The sequence below is a fragment of the Sebastes umbrosus genome, chromosome 23, assembly GCF_015220745.1.
Source record: "Sebastes umbrosus isolate fSebUmb1 chromosome 23, fSebUmb1.pri, whole genome shotgun sequence".
Taxonomy (NCBI): domain Eukaryota; kingdom Metazoa; phylum Chordata; class Actinopteri; order Perciformes; family Sebastidae; genus Sebastes; species Sebastes umbrosus.
The window spans coordinates 6998862-7024878 of record NC_051291.1 but is presented as its reverse complement, the minus strand read 5'-3'; the positions used below and the strand labels follow the sequence as shown (position 1 = coordinate 7024878).

The following is a 26017-nucleotide window of genomic DNA, read 5'->3' as shown; positions in this document are numbered from 1 at the left end:
TAAATAATACATACTCAGATAATTTTATAGTTTTCATAGTTTATATGTTTATTAGGGCTGTAAAATATAAGGCATTAATAACGCATTCATGCACATTCATTCTAACGCCACTAATTTCTTTAACACATTAACACAACTTGCGATTTTTAGGATGTAGTGGCTCAGTTTAAAGCTAGAGTGAAGATACTGGTATCATATGAAACTAGAAAACCTAAAGAATCCATTGGTACCAACCATGTCACACTAGCTTGTCATGAAGGAGGTTAAATAACGCTCCAAACTTACGCTACATTTTGGCGTTGAAAAATTGTCATGGCCATTTTCAAAGGGGTCCTTGACCTCTGACCTCAAGATATATGAATGAAAATGGGTTCTATGGGTATCAACAAGTCTCTCCTTTACAGACATGCCCACTTTATGATAATCACATGCAGTTACATGCAGTTTGGGGCAAGTCATAGTCAAGTCAGCACACTGACACACTGACAGCTGTTGTTGCCTGTTGGGCTGCAGTTTGCCATGTTATGATTTGAGCATATTTTTATGCTAAATGCAGTACCTGTGAGGGTTTCTGGACAATATCTGTCATTGTTTTGTGTTGTTAATTGATTTACAATAATACACATGTACATACATTTGGAAATTCCCTTTACATAAACACAAATTTCTCTTTTATTTGTGACACTCAGCACGACTTTCAACAACATATTTTCGTGCTTATTCTTACAAATTTCCACTCCAGTCTTTTCAAAATAAAACTACTTAGTTAGTAAGGAATATATCAACTTGGTTAGATTTAGGCAACAAAACTACTCAGTTAGGTTTAGGAAAAGATCACGGTTTGGGTTTAAAGAAGAACGGAAGTGGCGTAAGTTAAGTACAGAAAGTCACGTGATAGAATAAATTAAATTTGACTTCTGAAAAAAATGTCTATGTACACGAATCAATACATTAAATTTCATGACTATTTCTTTAACTGCTCTGCGACTGGGCTGTAAAAACCATGAATCTCCAAATTTGTTGAATTTAATAAAATGATCCCTCATAGTTTGAGTGAATTCTCCTTCCTCTGAGGACAGATTAACCCAGTGGGCTAAAGATCCGTCTGCTGCTCAGTTTCAACCCTCTTGTTTCTCTTTGTTGTATAAAACTTTACATAACTTATTTGGACATACATTTTATTTATAAGAAGAAAGATAAAACTGGCTCTTGAGGAGAGGAAGTCAGGACTCCTGACCTCTTCCACCTCCTTCCACTGGCGCCGATCGATATCCGATTCCTCCTTCTCTAAAAGTGCTTTTCCTGCAGATAATATTCAGCCCGATCTGTAGCAGGTGAAAACCCGGTTTATGTTATTCTGCTCAGGTTTGATGCACAGAGTGAGTCAGCTCAAAACACAATAAAATTAGAAATTAATCCTTCCTCAAATTCGCTCAAAAAGTCCCATTCCTCTCCCCCCTCCACCCGCCCCCGACAGACCAACTCAACGAGAACTTCTCTGAGAAACCGTGAACGCTGCAGAACTTTAAATTACCGCGCACACACACACACACACACACACACTTCTTCCTGCTTTGTTTCTGCAGAAGTACGTTGTGATTTACTTCCAATAGAGGAATGTGTAACACCCAAACACCTTATCTCCCGCACGCACACACAGTCTGCTTCTGAGCGACATGGCATTTTTAAATCCCTGTTACTGTGGTTCTGCACGGCTGGACGCTTTAATAGAAACAAAGTGTTTCCCCAATAACCAGCAGAACGATGATAAAGCGGTCTGTTCCTGATAAAGCAATTTATTTATTATACAGGTTTTTATTTAAAAAAGGCTGTTTCCATCAACAGCGAGTCACGGCGCTGCAGGGAGAGGAAGAGAGCACGGCAGAGGAAAATTAAAAGCAAATGAGAACGTGACGAGGAAGGAAATACGCTCTGTATTACAACCAACCAATCAATCACTGAGCCAATCAGGATGCATTATATCGCTCCTTAAAGATCCCCGCCTCTCAGAAATGTGTTTCTCTTTTATTTATGTTACCTAAAACAGCCGATTAGACTGTTTCAAAATGTAACACTTCATTCAGTTTTATGTGTTAGAACGTGTTACGTGTTAGAAGTTTCACTTTCACTTTTACAACGTAGTAGGCCCCTATGCTTCTCGCAATCAAATGGCATGGCAGACACCGGGCAGGAATAATTAGAGATCCACGAAGGATGGATGGATGAAGTCATGGAAACACGTTAAATAAACTCTAATCAACAAGTTGGTCCTCCCATTTCTGAGCTCCAATCTTATTACGATTCTCGTGTTGTGTGTACCCGGCATAACTCCAATGCAAACCCCACCCGCCCATATGTCCGCAGTTTACCTGACGTTACAAGCACGCTTATTATTTCAGCCGAACCATGATGTCTTTTCTAACCCTAGCCAAGTAGTTTTGTTGTCTAAAACTAACCGCCACCGTTTCACAACGTAAACCACATGTTATAACGGTAACTGTGACCATTTCACAACGTTAATTACATGTGAGCATTCTGCGTCAAGAAACTACGCCAAAACAAGGCTGGGGGTTTCTGCCCAAGTGGCAAAATATGACGAATAGGGATGAGATCACGTTGAAAAAGACCAGAGGTGGAAACTATGGCGGCAGATCTCGAGCCGGACATTCATGTGTATGGGAAACCAGGATTTAGGTATTTTAAAGACAACTCAGAGCTAACGTGAGATAACTGTGACTTTAAAAACACATATTTAAGAGGTGTACTCGTCACATCAATTCAAAACTAACATAAAGAGACAGCTGCAATATTTACAGCCAGAGAGCAACACATGGTACACATATTATAGGAAAAGTAACACGTTTAAATTGTGAAGAAGAAAGGTGCCGCACACCAAACTAATAAGAGTCTTTAGCAGGACATTGAGAACCAGCATTTTTTTAGCTGTTTTCAGTCGGTTGCTTTCACACCTGTAGTTTTGTTTCTCGTCTAACTGTCATATTGCTTCTTCAGCTCTGCATGGAGCCATAGGAGGAAAATCCAATGTGAAAGGAAGTCTTTACTGGACCTGATGGGTCCTTTTATTATATCTGATGGTCCACAAAGAGAGTGTGAAAAAATAATTGGTTTTAGTCAAGGCTGCAACAAGACCTCATAAATACTGAAGGATAGGCAGAAAATGTTCAGTCTGAACAAAGCAAACACACCAGACTTCATTTGAAAATGTACCAAACGGGTGTGAAAGGACTTCAAGATCTCTCGGGTTCGACCCAACTCATGCATTTCTTTAGCATCAGTGGGATTAGACAACACAATAAAAGACCACATTTGGTCTTTCCTTAATCTGTTTACAACGGTTTGTGTTTGCATTTGTTTGGGCGAGTCATTAAAGCAGCTGAACAGCCAACTTTTCATCGCTGTATAGCTCCTATTCAAGCTGATCACCTGAAGAGAGGTGAGAATGTGCACATTAGTGGCCTTTTCAAGCAGCTCATACCCATCTGAATAGAGAGAGAAAACCTGGATGAACACACAGTGAGTGTTTTGTGCAACAGAGGAGTGTTTTTTAAAAAGTTAAAAAGGTTTATTTTGCAAGTGCTGTAGAAACAAGTCAAAGACAAATTATGAAAATGGGACTTTTTCGCTGTGGTCCAACATTTAATTATCTTTATTTAATTTCCAATTACCAATACAATGTGTTTTTCTATAGTGAGCAACAACTGTAATATCTGTTTTGTATGAACACAATAGAGCAGTAATGAGGGACTGACCCCAACTTTACCTCAGTGGTGGAAATTAACTGGACTTATACTTATTTGTGTTTTCTACTAGAGATCAACCGATATAATAAGTTTGGAGCAGTAAAAAGCAGATTTATTGGACGATATCTTCTTTACTTCTGCAGCAGCCTAGTTGGCCTAATTCGTGAGAGAATCCTGAAGTGTGATTTGATGGATTTCATCATTGGAAACAGTTTCTATTTATTTTAGGCTGTCAAAGTTAACGCCGTAATAATGCGTTAACGTAAATTTTAAAGCAACTTGTGATTTTTAGGTTGTATCGGCTCAGTTTTAAGCCAGAGTGAAGATACTGGTATCATATGAAACATGAAAAAAAGCTGTAAAAAACCTTCAGAATATAGAGAGGAATGAAACTGGAAAGTTTGGTGGATATAAATGCTGCTGAAGTAGAGATTTCTGGCTCAGAGTCTGAGAAAAACTTAATTTAGAGAAACCGGCCTTTAATTTCATACATTTTGAAGACAACTACAGGTAAATAGGGTGAAAAATGAACTAATAGATATTAAACTTCCCCAGTTGATAACTGATATTAAGGGTATTATATTTGTATTACAAGTTTTCTAAAATGTTATGTTTAAATATGCAAATGAGACATTATCTTAATAAATATGTGATAATTTTCATACATTTCCAGAACAGAAATCTGAATATTGGATAAAACCAGGTTTAAAATTCTTGTTTCATTTTGTTGACATATTACAGTCAAAGGTTTTTACAGAGTGAATTTTGGATATCTCTTTTTATCACTCCATAAATCAGAAAATACTGCCAACAGCCATAAAAAAATCTATTTCCTCCATGTTTTTATGAATAAAATGTTGTATAAATAAGGCTATGAATGATATATGAACAAACCCCTCTGTAAAGACCTTCAGAATATAGAGAGGAATGAAACTGGGAAGTTTGGTGGATGTAAGTGCTGCTGAAGTGGAGATTTCTGACTCATAGTCTGAGAAAAAACTCATTTTAAAGATACGGATTGTTAATATTTCATTATATTTTGAAGACACTGCAGGTGAATAGGGTAAAAAAAAAATGAACTAATAGATATCACAATGAAACTTCACCAGTTGATTTCTGACATTAAAACAATTCTTTTTTGTATTGCAAGTTTTCTGAAATGTTATGTTTAAATATGCAAATGAGGCATTATCTAATGCTGACCTTTGGTGAATTTAGTAGAAATCTACAGACGTAAATAGACAAAGTAATCAAATAAACACCTAAATGTGAATTTTGGATGTTTTCTTTCCACTAGTCTGAAAGAAGACATGTTATGGAAGCGAAATAACCCAAAATCTCTAAATTAACCAGTTGACCAAACAATGTTTTTGCCAGTAGTGTCTCGCCTTAAGATTTTGAGTTAGTTATTCCACCACTAAAACACTCACTGACGGCGTTATATCTGTTAATCTGAGCTGAATATAAGGAGGCAGAGAGACAGCAGGTCAGAGGTGAACATCCACCAACAGATAACTGATGTGAAACAAATAGACTTCGACTTCATAATCGAAAATATGAAATATTCATGTTTTAAAGAGAGCAGAGAACAATCGATATTCACCTCCTCCTCTCGTCTCTTCCGCTCTTACAAATTGACATTTACCCAATGAGAAAAGAAGCTTCATTAACATTTTTTAAAGTGTGCTTGCAGTCAGTTTAACCCTTGGTTGGTTAACCGGTAGTAGATATAATCATCCATGTTGTCATTTAATGTCAAAAATCTCAATTTATATTATGACATATTCTGGAAAGTCAACTTAGAGCAGTTTATGGAAAAACATCCAGAAAGGAGGAGCTGTTTTTGGCTCATCCACTAAATTAAATAATAATTAAATATTGTCATTAAAGTCTGAGGATATTCTTTTAGTTTTCAGCCGCTATTCTGTTTTTCAGAGGTTGTAGCGGGTTCAAGTTTTAAAGCTAGAGAAAAGATACTGGTATCGTATGAAAGTAGAACACCTAAAGAATCCATTGGTACCAACCATGTCATACTAGTTTGTGGTGAAGGAGGTTAAATAACGCTCCAAACTTACGCTAAATTTTGGCGAGGCAAAACCTGGCATGGCCATCTTGAGCCGACTACAACCTAAAAATCACAAGTTGCGTTAATGCGTTAAAGAAATTTGTGGCATTGAAACAAATTTGCGTTAATTTGACAGCAATAATCACAATATATTGAATCGTTAACCCTAGTATCATGATACATAACGTATCGCCATATTCTTCCAAATACATAGCCCTAGCGACCAGCTGTTATAGGATATTACTGATGAAACTATATTGTATATTTGTGTTTTTAAAGATTTCAGTAGGAACCAATGAGCTTAGTATTGAGACAGACGGACCAACATATTGTTGGTTTTGGTCTGCTCTTGGGATTTGCTGACAATGTGGAAAATAAAGAATAAAAAATGTGGTTTAAAAAGGGTCAGAAAACCATATTCCTCTCCTCCCTGTAGTGGTATCTAACAATGCAGACCTTTTCTGTTTTATTCTGCCACCAGACCCAGTATAATGCTGCTGAATGGGGTTTTGTTAAAGTTACTCAAAGCGTCCACACATAGTGTCCCAGTTACTTTGGATAATCCTCAGACCTTCTGTCAGCAGCTTCCACTGGGAATTACTGTATATCCTGCCAAAACACAACCGTCACCAATAAAACCAGTCCACAGAGACTCTGAACTCGTTAGGTTTCATATCACCACAGTTTGTTTTTGTCTCTTACAAAATAGATTTGTGTTTTTTTCTACCTGTGTTGTATTTGGTGTCTGGAGACTTTTAAATGATTTACTCTGAATAAAATTGAATTCACGTCTGACCGGCTGACTCACCTGAAACCATCAGACGGCCAAACAAAATTAAATTTCATGAGCGAGCAGACGGGAGTTTCAGAATATCTGAAATCACCTCAACGTGCTGAACTGAAAGGTTATTTCCTGTTTGTCTTCAATAAAAAAAAATCTGATATAAATAAATTAAAGAAATATATAATAAAGTGTATTTGAAAACCTGACAGAAAGATTAATGATGAATGATTAATGAATACCTCGTTTCAAATGAATAAAGTTTTTTTACTCACCATGTTCCACTTTGGGAAGAGGAAGTCGGTGCCGACGTACTCGAAGAAATGAGCAAAGCCTTCTTTTAACCAGACGTCCTCCCACCAGACCGGAGTCACCAGATCACCAAACCACTGAAAGACACAGAAGACATTATTGATGTGATGCTCCATCAGGTATTATTTTTTAATCTGAAATGATTTATAAACTCACGGGGACAGATTATGGTGGTGCGTTTAAGGGGGCAAATGTCCAAATAAAAGCAAACTGGTTCACAAGTTGAGCTTTCACACAGAGGAAGACATTTTCATCGTCAACATAGAGAAAGATGACTTGAAACAACTGAAACTTTTGCTCTATATAGTGCCCCTCCAAAAATCCAAAAATGGAACTTAATAAATTTAGTCCTTTCTACTAACAATCCCACAATGCAATGTGTTGTTTTGTATTTATTTATGACGAAAAAAATAGTGTTGTTCGTGTCTAAACCTGATGCAAAATGATGATTATTCATAAATTTTTATCAGATTATATGTTACTATCTTAGTTTAGCGTGTTAGCATGCAAACATTTCCTAATTAGCACTAAACACGTAGTAGAGCTGAGGGTGATGGGAATGTCTTTCGTTTTGCAGGTGGTGCAGGGATGACGTATTTTGTAGTCCATAAGGAAGTTAGCATCGCCCCGGTTCCCTCGACAAAAAGCCATTTTTCTATTTAGTTAGGTTTAGAAAAAACATCATGGTTGGGCTTAAAATTATGAAGTATGTAAACTAAATAAAAAAACCTACAGAAACAACGTAACATAACTACGGAAAACACGTCACAAACATCACTAACGTAACTTGCAACGACAAACAGCGGTCTCCTGGTTGAAAGCGTTTGTTGGACCAATCCACCTGGCTCCTGGCATAACATCAAGAAAATCAAGAAAGGCGCTCTTTCGCGTGAACGGTCTGAGATATTCCAGTCTGGACCTACCAACAGATTGACATTCTCATCCCTAGGAGCACTAGCTGCTAGCGTGGCAACAATTCAAGACGCCACAAAAGGCACTGACCTAAACATTATTACTGCAAAAAGGAACAATGTTGGAGACAATGAAAAACAGAAAGTCAAATTAAATCCAGCCTCTCAGTAGTGAGAGAGAAGAGTCCTGCTCCTCCTGAAGGACCGACTTGGTCTCCATCTAATGACGCCAAAACCAGCAGAGCGTCTGTCCTGAGCCGACCGACGAAGCAGCTCCTGTTCATCAGAGACGCTGCAGGGAAACCAGCCGTGTTGCCCCCAAAGTGTGACAAAAGACAACTGTGTGTTTGGCGCTCATTTATTTGGCACGCCTCCACCTGATTGGACCGCGAGTGTGTTCTCAGGATGCCTCGGAAGCAACGGTGGAGTCTAATAAAGGCGTTGCACGTAGAAAAATAGACTGAACTTTGCTGATAGTGGAACGTATGGCCACAAGAGTAATGCATTTGGACCCAGGCTGTTTCCTGGCAACGCAGCCTGAATGAAAACGGTGCAACGTTTGGGAACAAATGTGTGTCCCTGCCAGCTTTTGTTTCTGAGTTCGGAGCGTTCCTTTAAAGCTTCGGCTGCCGAGCGAATGGCAGACGATCTTATAAAAAAGTTTACCTCTAAATTCACTTTAAAGCGTCATTAAAGCAGGAAAGAGACACTTTGCAGTTTGCATACCTCAGCACGGTTACTCTGCATATCTGGCAACGCGTTCTGCACTAAATTGTCCTTCAGCTGATCAAAGTCTGGATGTAAAGCAGAGCGAGGCTGTGCACGTACTGTATATGTGTATGTGTGTGTGTGTGTGTGTGTTTAAGGCCTATTTGCATCTCTTCATCCTGCAGTTGAAACAAGTCAAGTTTAATTATGTCGCCCCAAAGTCTCCTCACGGCGACAACAATACTGGCTTCTGTACAATTAGAGTAAATGGAGCCAACTGGGCCTAAACTGGGACAGATACCTCCATCAGTGCAAACCAATGTGAAACCCACTTCAATGGAGCGTCTGCTGCACATGAGGCTGATAATCAAACACTAGCAGGTGGTGGAGATGCTGCGGTGGCACTTTAAAGATAAGTTGTAGAAGTGGTAAATACAAGTAAAGGGCCTAACAACTGCCTGTGTGCAGGAATCATTGCAGCAAACTGTATATTAATTTATTTCTAAGTGTTGGCAGTGCGTCTTTCTTTTAGAAATTCAGCCCGTGTTGCCAGATTGGGACGGTTTGTGCCCATTAAGTCGGACTAGTTGATGAAATTTGGGTGGCTTCTGTCGACATTTGGTGGAGTTTTGAAAATATTGTGAAAACCAAACAAGCTGTCAAACTCCGTCAACTTCATTGGGTCCATTCACTCATATTAATTACTCATTTAATTTAAGAAATATTTGATCGACATGAGTTCCGTCGCCTTTTGGTATAACGGAGGACCTACTCACCTTGATGTCATTGACATTGACTAATTTGTGTATTTGGTTGTCTGACTACACTCTTTGTGGGTAGCCTGTTTATCTAACATTTTATCTTTGGTTATCTGATACAGATATGAAGCTTTGTATGCTTATGATGTGTTTTCTATCGCGCATGTACTGGTTTTACGGTTTTACACTGGTTTTTGTTATGATTTGGGCTGTTTTTTATTGAATTGGGGGGTTTTAAGTTGTGATTGGGCTGGAAACTGTCAATCTGATCTAGCAACACTGAATCCTGCCATGATAAGCCGTTTTTAATATATTGTAAATGTTTATTAGTAGGGCTGCAACAACTAATCAATTAAAATATTTAATCACAATTAATCACAAATGAATCACACATTTTTTATCTGTTCAAAATGTACCTTAGAGGGAGATTCGTCAAGTATTTAATACTCTTATCAACATGGGAGTGGAAAAATATGCTGCTTTATACAAATGTATGTATTTATTTATTATTGCAAATCAATTAATTGACAAATATAGTCCAGAAACCCTCACAGGTACTGCATTTAGCATAAAAAAATATGCTGAAATCATAACATGGCAAACTGCAGCCCAACAGGCAACAACAGCTGTCAGTGTGTCAGTGTGCTGACTTGACTATGACTTGCCCCAAACTGCATGTGATTATCATAAAGTGGGCATGTCTGTAAAGGGGAGACTCGTGGGTACCCATAGAACCCATTTTTATTCACGTATCTTGAGGTCAGAGGTCAAGGGACCCCTTTGAAGATGACCATGACAGTTTTTCCTCGCCAAAATTCCAGCATTATTTAACCTCCTTCATGACAAGCTAGTATGACATGGTTGGTACCAATGGATTCTTTAGGTTTTCTAGTTTCATATGATACCAGTATCTTCACTCTAGCTTTAAAACTGACCCGTTTACAACCTAAAAATCACATGTTGCAATCATACAAACGTCTTACACTGTCAAATGATGTGACCGCAACACACATTTGTAAACACAGGAATCTTTCCTATATTTACCATCTATCCCATATGATGACATGAGCCAGACAAGACCTTTTCTCCAAAGCCATTTTATATATATAACATTAAAACAGTTTGGTGTATTTCTACCATCTCAAACGGAGTCCTCAGTTCTTTTAAGTCAAACTTTTCTGCCTTTTATTCCATAAAATGTTGGACAGCTCCTTCCACATCTCTCACAGTCTGCGGCTGCAGACGTAGTGAAGCAGAGCGATGTGTCCACACATGCATACTAACTGCCTCCACTTCCTGGCAGGTCGACTGAGCGTCTGGGCAGGGATTCAAACCGACCACCCTGTGGGAGCTGGCAGGCTGCTCAGCTGCTGCCGCTGCCTGGCTCAACAGGCAGCTGGTTCAGCTCCCCGAGGCAGAGCTCCTGTCACACTGGAGACCCTCTGCAGTTCATGGAAAACAACACACCGCCAGATGATGCTGTACTGGCAGGATGAGGAGTGTGAGGTCTCTACTACACCTGCAGACGTGAAAACCAATCTGTAGAGTTCAACAGCTCGATCTGTCTTCTCTCTGTCTGCAGAAAATATCTAATTTTTACTGTTAAAACAAAGATATCTTAGATTTTAGGAAAGTATATGTTCAGTTTGTTACTACAATAAGGGCTGTCCTCGACCAAATAAATTCTTAGTTGACTAACACTCATACGATTTTGTACTAAACGATCAGTTGATTTAATCGACAGATCTGTAAAATCTGAGTTTCTCCACAAAGAATCACACCAAAGCACCATTTAAATCTGGTGTTTCCAAGTGTTTCCATACTTTACTGGATGTGTAGTGTTTACCACTTTGGATTTAACATGTGAGGGTGCAGGTCGTATCCACGCCCACTCTTTTTCTGCTTTGTCGTTTCAGCTCGCTGAGGTTTGTTTTGGTTGACGGATACGGAACGGATATGACGTCATGTTACTCAGACTACAACAATAAAAGCGGTAACTTCCTTCTACCTCCACATAGACTTAAATCAAGCAAATATATTGATTCTGGTATTAAAAAAATCTATTTCAAAATCCTAAAAAAAAAAAAATCCCACCCCTACCAATATTAGCAATATATACCAAGAGTGGCATTCAACAGTTGGAGTGTGGAAGCTGAATGTCATCCTAACATTACAACTAAATGTCAAAAGAGTGAACTGGATTTTACTTCTCTGCAGTAATAACCTCAGGTCTGCACTATGTAAAGATAGTCATAAACTCCCATATAACCACTTGGACCTATTACATTACTGAAAAAAACGAGGATCAAATGAGTATTTAGTGAGATTTCTCTGTTTAATTATTTGGTATTCTGATCAAACTGCAGTAAAATCAGTTTCCAAATCTTTGATTCTTTTTTTTCCCCCTCATCAGACAACGGCTGCTGAGCTCCTCTTTCATTAAACATGACAGTTTACATTTGATTCCTCTTTTCCTGCTTTGAGAGGATTGTAGCCTTTATCCAGCTGGCTGCTGATGTTAGAAGTGGGTCAGTAAGTTTTTCACTTTTCATCAAATTGGTTTCATGCTGGTACAGTGTGCTTGGGCCTCCTAACAAATAGAAAATATAATTAATTTTACACTGGAGAGCCTCTTGGTGTGGTAGTGACAGACTCAATGGAGAGAAACTAATCCTCTGTGGTGGTTACGACCGCTCCGATGATTAAAAATGACGACTTCTGTGCTTTCTACAACGCGCTTTGTCTTCATTAGCGCTTCTGTCATCTCTCATCCTGTTTGAGCCTCATTAAACATTAAAAAAGCCTCCAGTGGGTCGGCCATTTCTGCCATGGGGGGGGGAAGTTGACTGGGGTTGCTACGGTTCTGCTGTTGCCGTGGTTACAGGCATGCATCGTGGGTGGGGTTCGTAAACTGCAGGAGTGGAGCGATGCAAAGCTGAACCCCAAAGACTGCTGAGGCGGAGGATTCGGGGAAAGTAAAGTCCGACATCAGGAGGAAGGATGATGAGTCAGGAAGCAGAGAGTCGAGAGAGGATGGAGGGATGGAGGAATGGAGGGAGGTCTCTCCATAAGATTTAGTAAAAGCCGAGAAAAGACCAGAGACAGATGGATGAATGCTGAGCAGAAACACGATATAACCTCGGACACCACCAACACACATATATAGGATGAGGACGTTTCTAGGAGGTCGCTGCTTCATCTAATAAACTTTGAAAACTATACAGCGGTATTGATGGGGAGTCATATTTTTTATACATACTTACATTTCTGATTACTCTGAACCAGGGTCTGAAATTAACTTTTTTCACTTCCTGCCACTAAGAAATTGTATCTGACACTTTGAAATCTCTGCGCTAAATGAAGAACAACATTTTAGATCTGATGTCATTCAATGTTCGATATATTTTACATAAAAAAAATATGATATATATGGTAAATAACAGTGAACGCCTCATAATAATAACTCAATGGCACCTCCAGTTAACGTTAGTAGCTCCGTTATTTAACCAGTCAGGACGGTGCTGCCCACAGGCTGCGAACAGCTAACGTTACGAACACCTCATCCTGCTGATCTCTACACTGATTTGTTGTTCACAGTGTAGCTACTGAAACATGATACGGCGTGCGTACGCGTCATTGTGCATGCGTAACTGTCGGAAAGCATCAATAAGAGGAATCAATAGTCACAGAGGCATGAGATGCCAAGGAATCTAACAACTATGGTTCATCCCAACAGCAATCAATAAATCAAATGTTCTGACAAAGAAAACCCAGAAAAAAAACTTGTATCTGTGGGCTGTAATAAGCCTGTCCAATCATTTAATTCAGCCCGAAATGCCTGCCTACCTACCTAACAATAGCCATGTTTGTTGTTTACGTTCATAATGATCATTTTGGAGGGAGGCCTGAAGGGACAGACTGTCTGTGACTTTCTCTCTAGATTTAGGGACTTTTGGAGCTAGTGCTTCCAGCTACTTTCGTTGGACAAGAGTTGGCAATACTGGGCTGGATTTTTTAGGTTGGATAATTTTTTTAATCTAGCATACTCTTACTAGTTTTTTTCAGCATTACAATCCCTACCTTTAAATTCATGAGGTGGATGCAAACAGCATGTCTGCTGGATGAGTAAACAGACTCATTTACTGCATTGTGTGATTGATACTCATAGCCAGTGTCTTCTTTAGCAGAAAATTGTAAGTAAACATGACGCCCGCCCCCTCCTCCCCCATCTCCCCAATCCCCAAAAAACTACACAGTATTTTTCCAGGCTGCACACCTTCCTCCCTGAGAGCACACAGCTTCAATAACCTCAACCAATTAGAGGGTAGTGCAGTCTGACCCAGGGAATAATTTAGCAGATGACTCCGTGAAATAACAGGGCTTTGTTTCTTTTGTTTTTCTGTTTGCGTTGACCCCCGATAACCACTTAACGCAGTCAAAGAGCAGTTTGCTATATATCAGTATTTCTGCCAGCGCCTCGCTGCAGGGATCCTCCGGGGAGAATATTCTGGTGAGACAACAAACAGTGTTGTGGGAACCGTGGTACAGTGACACAGCAGTGTAGTGGATTACTTTTTATTTTTAGAAACAGCATTGCAGTTGCTAGCATGCTTAAAATAATCTAAAATTTCAAACTAATGATGCATTGAATTAAAACAAGAGAATAGAGCCGTTTCCTCTCTCAACACCTTCAGTCTTTCCTTCCTTCACCTCTCTCTCTCTCTCTTTCTTCCCGTCTCTCTCTCTCTCTCTCTCTCTCTCTCTCTCTCAGAACAAAGCAGATTGCTGCCTTTGATCATCCTCCTCTTCCTCTCCTCCCTCCGTCTGACCCTCGCTGATAAATATTCATCCCTCTCTTCAGCAGAGGGACTGAATCTGATTTACACTTCTTTCTGTTTTGGATGGAGCTCCTCACGGCTCCATGACAGCCAACACAAAGTGAGTCTTGTGGTTGTCATTTGGCACAAACACTGTTTACATCTACACATCTGTGAGACTAGAAAGAGTTCCACAGCGTCTTCAACTCTGACTGGCTGAATTTGAAATCAACACAACACTCGCAACAAACTCTCAATGCTCCTGCTTAATTAATCGTTGTGTGAGTGGCAGGTTGGGGATTTAAGTGGCCACTGACCAAATGTTGCTAAGTTGTGCAACTTGGTTTGGATAACAAACTATGCTGCAAAGTTATAGACCAACAGGACCTGTAATAAATAACCCATTTTGAGCTGGGATAAGAAACTAGTAGCGTCTGGACCAATCTCAGAACCCGTCAGCTATCGGTCTGACGACAGATAAGCCTCTAAAAGGGGCAATATTTCTGGGGTTCAGGTGTAGCCAGCGGATATCTGGGTCAAGACTTCCTTTTTCGTGCTCATTGTTTACAGGACCGATTAGCAACTTGAGATGCGCGACTGGAGTTGGAGTTGAGAGACGACATCTACGACCGGATTGTTTCACATGGAGCCTATTTAACAGCTGATTTTAAACCAATAAAAAGCGAAATCATCGTCAGACGATAGCCGGTGGGTTCTGAGATTATATTTCGGTCAATGCATTCCACTTCTTTTGCTCTCAACTGGACCGTTTACCTGCATTCAACCAAAGCATACTCAAACGTGACAAACGGAAACCAGAACACATCCGATACCAATATTGTGCCGTTGCTACAGATTCTACATGGGAATGCAGAATCTGTTTCTAGAGATTACATTTGAGTTCCCGACCATTTGGATCAGGGCAAAAGGTTTCCTGCAGAGCTGAACCCAGGATAGTACAGATGGGACTCTCTGGGGCTTTAGACTGAAGTAATCCGATTTCAGTGTTTCTCTGCAGAAAACAACACAATTGAATCATTGATTTCAAATGATTTTCTGACAGAGGATCAAACCTCATTATAGAAAAGATCCTCTCAAATATTATTCTAAAGTATCAGTCACTGATAATGCTGCTGAAAGTACATATTAGTTTGGAAAGTCTCATCTTGTGGTGCATTCATATGCAAACATCTGAGAGTCAGCTGTTGGTAACTTACACCAAAGTCATGAAAATAGAAATGTTTTGTAGTTTTGTACTTTTGTGAAATGATAGTTATTAATATAAAATACACATCTTATAGTTTATTTGCATTTAAAAGTATCAGATTAGTTCATTTGTCGCCCTGACGGTTATGAGACATAGACACATATCTGCAGAGAGACAGTTTGTGTCTTCAGCTCTGTGACTCTGATCGTTTCTCTCATTCTTATTTACTCTCATTATTCCCTATGTGTATGTGATGTTTAAATTGCTATATAAAGACGGCTGGCAGAACCAATCTGTCAACCATGAAACCTTTGATTTACTGCAACAAAACTACACAGCTCAGTGCACGTATGTGTGTGTGTGTGTATTTTAGTGTGCTTTGATGCTTCCTGTCAATTAAGTGGAAACAAAAGCAAGACGAATCAGAGCGAAACGCTTCAGCCTGACGAGAGACAGATCACAAACACTGAATGCTAAACACTGTAGTCTCCATACTGTACTGACACCTCCAATAAAGCCACAACTCTGTCCGACACAAACTTGTCCCCAACATGAATAAATTATAGTCTATTTTTAAATAAGATATGAACAAAAGTGCATTGAGTTGAATAGTATTTATATTATTTATAGTTGTTAATGTATGTTTCTTATTGCCAACAGACCAAAACCAACAACGTGTTAGTCCACCTGGTTCCCACGGAGTCATACAGCTTTAAAAACTTCATAAATATATAGATTAGTTTTAAAAAGGCTACTCACTGTAGTTTTTATTAAACAAACGGAGGACACAGTGCATTTGTTTGGGACTATTTTCAGTGGCGGATTAATCCACATAGTGAGTATTAGTGGAAGCAAGACGGTGTACGTATACATCAGGCTTTGCTACACACAATACATTCATTGTTGGGATTAGATTGAATATATATATAGTATATACTGGCATAATTGAAACATTTCTACCCATCGCCTGTGTATATTGGCCTTTAGATCTCTTTTATATACTTATATATATAGTTGCTATTCACAAAATTGAATTTTTATCTCTGCCAGGTTTAAGCCTGGAGGGGATCATGTAAATGGTAAATGGATTGCATTATATACAGCGTTTTTTTCTAGTGTTCCAACCATTCAAAGCTCTTTACACTGCATGTAAGCATTCACCGATTCACACACACATTCAGAGCTAAGTACAACTGAATGCTGAAAGTGTTATAATTAACTTTGATGAACTGGAAACACACTGTGAAAAGGTTAAAGTTGTAAGACAAAAACACGGACAACTCCCAGACCGGACAACGCCGTGGTAGCGACCCGTCAATCACAAGGTAGCCACGCCCGAAAGCATCCCCTGCTTTATGGTCTATTTGACTCTAAATGGGACCATCATTTACTAAATGAACATCATGCTGTATTGAAGAAGACTTGAAACTAGCGATTGAGACCATAAACTCATGTTTACAATGTTTACTGAGGTAATAAATCAAGTGAGAAGTAGGCTCATTTTCTCATAGACTTCTATACAATCAGACTTCTTTTAGCAACCAGAGGAGTCGCCCCCTGCTGGATGTTAGAAAGAATGCAGGTTTAAGACACTTCAGCATTGGCTTCACTTCTCAGAACCGGAGGTTGCTTCCTGGTTTTATACACCAAGCACAAATAAACTGCTTCAGGTAGTAGTTACGCCCGTGAGAGTTAAAAACCCGTCTGGTACGTTTGCGGTCTAGACGGGGGGGTCGGACAATTATGTTTTTTATTTATTCAATCAAATACAGCAGTGGTCGCTACAGACACACCTGATGGAGATCTGCTCTCTACTGAGTGTTTTTGTTTGTTTTGGGTATTGTATTCACCAAATTACAGCCCATAATTATATACAATATATTTTACACAGTCCACACACACACGTAGATGCACAATAATATATAATATTTAATAAATAAGTGTTGCATCACGGTGTTTGTGGCTTATTATAGCTGTTTAGTTCAAGGTGTGTGAGTGTGTTTTTCAGTGTGTGTGATCACCTACTGTGTAGCGGCTGCAGGACTGTGTGTTCAGCCTCACTAATAAGCCTCACACAGGCACACACACACGCTGGGTGTTAGATGTTTGTTTACGGTCTGTTAATTAGCCTCGGACATGAGCACTAGGCAGCACAACACACACATAGAGCTAAATATAACTGTATTCCTCTCACACATTATTATTGATTAAACCCTCCTGTCCTTCAGCCCTGAAACAGCAGAGACGGCTGTAGGTAGACGTTTGAGTCCAGCCTAATAAAGCATCTGAAGAAATAGATCTCCTCAGAGGCCATCTTCATATTTTGGAGAAAAGGTTTCATATATGTTAATTTAATTGTGTTTTTAAGACGTATCGGTAATAACCATCATTTATAAATGGTAAATTAAAATATAATGATATTATAAAATAATTAGTTTATACAGTCTGTATTGTACATTTCATACATTTTGAAGACACCCCAGGTGAATAGGGTGCAAAAATGTAACTAATAGATATCACCATGAAACTTCCACAGTTGATTACTGACATCAAGACAATTATTTTTTTCTATTACACGTTTTTTGAAATGTTATGTTTAAATACGCAAATGAGGCATTATCTTATTAAATATGTGCTAATTTTCATACATTTCCAGAACAGAAATCTGAATATTGGATAAAGCCAGGTTAAAATAAATTCTTGTTTCATTTAGTTGACGTATTAGAGTCAAAGGTTTTTACAGAAGGGATTATGTATCTCTTTTTATCACTGCAGAAATCAGAAAATACTGTCAACAGCCCTAAAAACATAAATTTTCTCCATGTTTTTTGGAATAAAATGTTGTATAAATCAGGCTATGAATGATATATGAACAAACCCCTCGGTAGAAACCTTCAGAATATAGAGAGGAATGAAATTGGAAGGTTTGGTGGATGTAAGTGCTACTAAAGTGGAGAAAACCTAATTTAGAGAAAACGGCCTTTAAAGATTGTTAAATTTCATACATTTTGAAGATATCATCATTAATAGGGTAAAAAATCTTAACTAATAGATATCACCATGAAACTTCCCCTGTTGATTACTGACATTAAGACAATTATTTTTTGTATTGCAAGTTTTCTGAAATGTTATGTTTAAATATGTAAATGAGGCATTATCTAATGTCTAACTGTTGGTGAATTTAGGAGAAATCTACAGACGCAAATAGACAAAGTAGTAAAATAAACACCTAAATGTGTATTTCGGGTGTTTTCTTTCCACTCACAGTAGTCAAAGGACTCTGTTTACTGCCGCCAAAAGTTAAACTATGCCCAACTTTTAGTTGGGTCTCACTTCACCACAGAATAAAACGTCCGGAGCTCGCAGGGCTCAGAGAGGCCACCGCAGCTTTCTATATAAACATTGCATGCCAGCTCGCCATAGGCCGCACTTTGCCACTGCTTGGTGTATTTCCAGCATAAGGCTTCACGGATCGACAACATCATAACCGACGGTCAGGAGGTCACGGGTCAAAGCAGACTGTAGATAGAAGGAATTATTCGGTGGCTGGAGAAGGAAAGCTGAGCATCAGCATGAGCCAAATATAAAATAAAACACAGAGAGAGAGAGACGAAGAAGAGAGGTGAAGCCAAAATGAAGAGAAAGAAAAAGCGTGAGACAGGTAGAGAGAGAGAGAGAGAGAGAGAGAGAGAGAGAGAAAACAATGAGATGATTTATGGCTCCTTGTATTCTAATGAACTCTATGCAAACATGGTCGGCAGTAATAAATTATCCACTTTGAACCAAAACACTGCAGAGAAAAATATACACTGACAGCTTCAACACGCTCACATACAACAGTGTGTGTTTACCCTTGTGCTTATGTCCTTGTGAGGACCAACTGTACATTTGAATTGTATATAACGCTTTGCTGCACCACTTCTTCCACCAAATTAAGGTGAATATGCATTTTTATAAATGCAGGAAAACCAGCTAAAAATAGGTGAGAGGCTCCTTTATCATTGCCAGTAGACAAGTATAACTTCCTGTTTTGTTTCTGAGGTGGGGGCCTATATTCTCCTACTTGCCGATAAGCAGGTGTGACAGCGTAATGTTAAGTTAGAGACTTGATTTGATTTCTTTTTGTTATTTTCATAATAAACCATTTTATGTCTTCAAACTTCTTGGCATCACGAACAGAATTCAAATCTGTCTGAAGTCGGGTCGGCTCATTTATCAGAGTAGGAGGTTTATTAAGATGATCTCAGACTGAAAGCGTGAAGCATGAAGGCTGTCAGTGTTTTTGTTTCAGTGAAAACAACAGGAAGGTCACACTTCGAGGTAATTAATGTGCAGATATGGGAAAATCATTCATAGGTGTTGTTACAAATGCTAATGATCCTCCAACACAAACTCAAAGTCTTGTCTCCTCACATTTTGGGTAAATTAAGTCATTAAACTAACTTCCTTTGTTAACTTTGGAAGAAATGTTACTTTACTCCTGCAACCACTAGAAGGAGCTGTAACCTGTAACAACTGAAATCAGAAGCCTTCCAGCCTTGAAGATGACATCAGACCATAGACTGAATATAAGAAGTAGACGTAGTCTCCCTGACGTCACCCATTGGTTTGTGGACTACGGTTTCGAAGCCTCGAGTTCAAGATTTTGGCTGACACCATTTAGTTTTTTGGTCGTCGCCATCTTGGTTTTTGACCATCGCCATCTTGGTTTTTGGGCCGTCGCCTTCTTGGTTTTTGGTCGTCGCCATCTTGGTTTTTAGCTGTCGACCTTGGTTTTGGTCCGTCGCCTTATTGGTTTTTGTCCATTGCCTTATTGGTTTTTGTCCATTGCCTTATTGTTTTTTTGTCCGTCGCCTTCTTGGTTTTTGGTCGTCGCCATCTTTGTTTTTGGCCGTCGCCTTATTGGTTTTTGGCCGTCGCCTTCTTCGTTTTTGGCCGTCGCCTTATTGGTTTTTGGCCGTCGCCTTATTGGTTTTTGGCCGTCGCCTTCTTGGTTTTTGGTCATTGCCATCTTGGTTTTTGGTCGTCGCCATCTTGGTTTTTGGCCGTCGCCTTCTTGGTTTTTGTCCGTTGCCATCTTGGTTTTTAGCCATCGCCATCTGGTTTTTGTCCGTTGCCTTATTGGTTTTGGGGCCGTCGCCATCTTGGTTTTTAGCCGTTGACATCTTGGTTTTGGGCCGTCGCCATCTTGGTTTTTGGCCGTCGCCATCTTGGTTTTTGGCCGTCGCCATTTTGGTTTCGGCTGAAACAATCCTCCTGATTTCCAGACGGAAATCTCTTAAAGGGTTAGACTGGGTTTAGGATATTATTAAAAGGGTTAAACTGGGTTTACACATGCTATGGTGTAAGTGAAGACAATGCAGTACGTCTATTGGGGATTCTCAGTGATAGAAATATGGTTGTGTGTGTTGAAAACCCCTGACTCTGCTGTCAGCCAGCCAGAATACACACTGTGTGCTATTTCTGCCTGCATATGGTTGAATTAATGAGAGAGAGAGAGAGAGAGAGAGAGAGAGAGAGACAGAGAGAGCAACAGATGAAGAGAGTAAATCTGTATTCCTGAATCTCATCCCAGTGTTTTTCTTTGTCCGTTTTAATTAACAGCTGATAGAAATAAACCGACTGCATCTCCTAGCAAACATGACGTGTGTGCACAGCAATCAGTTGATAGAAAGCACTGATTATGTATTAATTTTACTGCACACACACCTACTAGGCACACCTGGACATTGGACACACACCTTTAATCTTTGCACACACACACACACACACACACACACCTGTAGACCAGCTCATGCTCCATATATAACACCAGAATATCCACCTGTCACCTTTATGGGCTCACAAACCATAATTGACCTGCATGTCACCTTAGATATCATCTGTAACACATCATGTGTATCACCTGAATAAATCACTTTGACCACACTTGGCATCAACATGCATCTTGGGCGATCCGATCCAAAGTGGACAGCTCTAAGTACAGGTGTGATTGTAACCAAGATGCATGGAGGACGCATCAAGATCTGATCGCTCAGACCACATTCAGAGGTGGTCTGGGCCGCATATGACCACATTCTTTTGGCAGTATGTATGTGAATGTGTCCCTGGGACACATTAAGGACCGCATACTCAACTAACGTCCTCTGCGTAAGCGGAAGTACGTACTCATTCAGGAGCCGACGGCATCAACTACAACTACAACAATAATATGGAAAAGCCCATAGAGATATATTACGTCAAACATGTTGGGTGATTTTGTTTTCCTGGAACACGCCAAGGAACAAAGCCAATCTGTATTGTTTTGATTTCTTCTTCGTCTTCTTTTAATTTCCAGCAGAAAAGGAACGGGAGGTGCATTGCTTCCTCCCACCGGTTAAAAACAACAACACATTTGGTATATAGAGCGGGAAGTGACTTTGATAACTATAATTTATTTAAGAATTATGTTAATGTAAGTAATCTACAGGTCGCCACAATGTGACTGTGTGAACAGAGGAATACTTATCAGACACACACAGTCCATGTCTCGCAAAAACTGTTTCTTTAAAACAGATTTTAGAATAAAAGTTGGTTTCTGTTTTCCAGTTAAACTCTTTAAAACTAAAGCAGTGGATTATTGAAAGCATCAAACAAACTCTGCGTTGCCGTGTGAGAGACCGTGTGTGTGAGTGTGTGATAGAGAAACAAATGGCTTCAGGAGGAAATGGAGTGCAGAGCGGCAGACAAAACACTACTTTATCATTTCCCTTTCTTCTCTCTCTCTCCCCTCTAAACTAACAACGCAGATGAACAAAGATGCACAAAGAGACCAAAACAAAAGAGTCAAAAACACCATTACTACATTTTCACGACGTGTCCAATAATATTTATGACTTAATATAGAGAAGAGAGCATCCCGCTCTGAAGCTTAACGTTGTTAGTTATTCAGTGCGTTTCTGCCCAAAGCTAACGGAGAGAAATGTGAGTCACGTCCTGAAGGATGTTAAATCGCAACGACACGTTCTTTCAGTCGGCCGACGGCAACGCAATATTTACTCTGAGCCTTTTCATTTTCATCATGGAAATGAGTCCATACAGCACCGTGATTACTACGCTGCTTCAGCTGCTCTGGACAGTTAAAGGGTCAGTTCATCAAAATATTCCCTCACTTACCTTTAGTTGTATGTAGCCATGCAGATAGTTTCAGTTACTCTGTTATACTGGAGGTGAATGGAGGTTAATTTGGGGTGTTCGTAGATTTGAAATATGACCAAAGAAATGTCGTTCATTGTATTGGGGTGGAGGCAGAAAGTGATATGTTAACTGTATAACGTTTGGACTCTCTTGGTCTGGAAGTGTTTTTCATGGCTTGGGCTCCTTGTTTCCAAATGAAAGGAGTGGTGGTTTTCAAAGTCCCCAGTTTGGGGAAGGCCAAAATAAAATCTAAATACTTTATAAAGGTGTACACAGATCTTTGGCCCAAAGTGAGAGAGGAACCAAACATTTAACCACTTAAAACTCTGACAGTCCGCCGGCTGTCTTTCGGAAGTTGTTGCATGCTAGTTTGAGACGGGAAGATTGTTCTTGAATTACATAAATTGGGTATCACAGATGATGTACACCACTTCTATGTGACATCTACTGTTGACTATTTATCTACCCCTGAACATCACCCTTAAGTCAGGAGGGAGGAACAACCAACAAGCCGTGATCAGAAGCCTCGTGGCGCTATGAGGCTGCAGTAGCCCCAGCGAGCCAGCGTAAACTACGGTAATGTCCACAGCTATGTTTAGACAACAAAACCACTTAGTTAGGTTTAGGAAAAAACGTCATGGTTGGGCTTAAAATAAGTATGTAAACTTAAGTAAAATAAGTATGGAAAACACGTCACAAACATCATTAACGTAACTTAAAAAAAAAAACAAGAACACTTTGGGACACGAACGCCAGCTTATTGGTTGAAGGTCCTGTGTTTGTTGGACCCCATCCCACCCACCACATAATTATTCTTTCGCACTTTTTATTCTACGTCACTTAGCTCTGAGCGTAGCATATTCACACAGATGCGTTTGCATTGTAGTCAGTACAGAATACATGACGTACAAATGACAAGCCAAAAGCAAGAACGCTGTTCTTATTGCACGCATAATGAGTTGCGATTACCGTGTCATGCATATGCCATTTAGTGCGACCAGACTGGATCCAACAAAACATTTTCCCGCATCACAAGTACTAACGCTCTTGTGGATGTAAGGGGACCAAATCCCTGCAGCCAGGTTCCACATTTTGGTTAAAAGCTTCCCAGAAGAAAGGAGGCTGTTTATCTGAGTGACCTTTGAGCAGAGAGAAAGTACCAACATATTGTATATTTAGCTAGAAGGTGAAATTTGTCTATTTAAATGTATCCTTTAAAGTAGTTACTATAATCAATGGGAATGTCGATGCGTCTTGTAATGGTTTGTTTGAACATTTGGACACGCGTTGGTCGTTTTATGACATAATAAAACCCAACCAATGAGGAATAAGTGCTCATTGTGTCCATAACGCAGGAAGTCTGAGCTCCAACACAAACAGAGGTTGTTGTGTTTAAAGTCCCATTTGTAAAAACCCTGCGCAGCAATGCTGAATGAAGCTCAGCGTTTGGGATATATTTTCCACAACGTTGTGCTCTCTTCCTGTCACTCTTCATCTTTTTGTTTCTCTTATTCTCCTTCAACCGACGTCGTCTCTCCTTCACTTTGTTCCTTCGCCTCTTTGTCTCTCCGTCTCCTACGCTCCCTCGCTCCCTTCTTCTCTTACTCTTTACTGACTAAAACCTTTAAATTTGCTTCTGCTTCATCGTGTTTGTCTGCTTGTCACGTATCCGATGTCGTACTGTGGAAACAGGATCATCTTCTCTGCTGTTGTTGTTGCCCGGGGAGCTTTTATAACACACACACACACACACATATACACACACACATACACATACTCTCAGCTCATTGGCGTTGCAGTTGAAGCTGTTTTGACTTCTGTCATGTTCAGTCTGTTTCCAACCGGATCATTTGCATCCGCTAAAGGAAAACTCTTGCTCTTCTTCTATTTAAAGTCAGAGTATCATGCAGCTGAATGTGGAGGTGATTTCACAGCAGCAGGTTGAGGCTCGCTGACGGAGCTGTGCGTTGCCAGATAACATACTATCAACAAATTTAGCCGCTGCCGGTGTATCATTTCCTCTAAAAAGAAGCAGTTTTTTTGTACCTCATGAACATTATTTAAAGCTGCTGCTGCTGCTGTGACATGCCAACGCATGAGGGGGAAGCAATGCTGGAGGAGCACAGCGATGCATTCAGGAGCTATCAAGATGTCAGGAAATGAAGGAAGAACTACTAGAAAGCACTCAGAGAGGTAAACACGTATTGTTTACTTCTGCCGACGCTGCAGAATCCCTTTAAAAAGTTATTCTAATAATAATGTTGGGAAGTTTTTTACAGTGAATCTGGATTCTAAATACACACAGGGAGAGATAATCAGAGATACATGTGCACAACAGTTCAGTTCAGGAGAAAATGTTCAGAAATATCCTACCTGCAATGTTAAGAAATCATTTTTAAAAGGTCTTCACCAAAACTAATCAGTTGTTCGTGGCTAAACTTTCCACCAAATGTCACGAAGAATCTGTTCTTTAAATTAAGTAAAGGTAATGGACTAAAACATTTCATATGAAATGTTAAACGGATCATGTTTTGAAGATATTTTAAGTAATATACTGTACATGAAACTGTAATAGAAAGTCGTAGCAGCAGCAGGAGGCCTACCTCTATAGTTAAACATCAAGTTTTGTGTATGTATGCACTGTGTTATCTGTAGGTAAATATTGATAAAAAAATATGTCAAGATGTTTAAATAATGGAAAGGGAAGGAAATGTATTAATGATATAATAAAGTATATGTATACAAATTAAATATCTGTAAATTATAGTATATCTTTGTATTAATTTATTTACTCTTATTTTTTTATTTTTACCTTCTATTTATTCATGTATTTATTTTATTTATGTATATACATTTTTAAATGTATGTCTTTATTTTTGCATTTTTTTATTTTAGCTTTAAGTTGTTTATATTGATAAAATGAGACATAAATTGATATTTTTATTTTAATTTGCTTCTTTATTTATTTATCTTTGTATTCATTTTCTTGGTTATTTTAAAAGTAAAAGGTAAAAATTGATAAAAAAAATACTTAAAGATGTTTGAATAATGGAAAGGTAAGGAAATGTATCAACAATATGTATGATACAATAAAGTATATGTATACAAATTAAATATCAGTTCATACTTTTCTAAAATATCCTGCCAACTAGAAAATAAAAGAAAACAAACTAAAGGGTCCTCCATGTATGAGGTAATAATCTCACACAGATCATTGGAATAAAGCAGCTTTTTGCATTTTAGCAAATGTTTTAGTGCGAAACACGACTTGATCCAATAAAGTGATAAAACCCAAGTGGAAAGACACTCAGTGGAGCCGTTACTGGCACATTACAGCCGGCTTCATGAAATATTCCTCGACTACTAGATTCTTTGTTTGTTCCCCAAATCTTTGTTACCCAGAAGAGACTCATCAAGTTGTTTTACAGGACAGAGCTGCAAACAAATAATATTATGCTATGTAGAAATATTTCGCTTTCCAGCATATCAGAAATGTCCTCTGAACACCGTCTGCACACAAC

General features: G+C 39.2%; 1 protein-coding gene across 1 annotated transcript in view; it reads right to left on the bottom strand.

Moving 5' to 3' along the window:
- LOC119483159 (thyrotropin-releasing hormone-degrading ectoenzyme-like) overlaps positions 1–26017 on the bottom strand; it is a 153482-nt gene that overhangs the window by 43269 nt on the left and 84196 nt on the right. Inside the window, 1 exon segment of the mRNA XM_037761244.1 lies at positions 6883–6996. Coding sequence (XP_037617172.1) covers positions 6883–6996 — 114 coding nt within the window.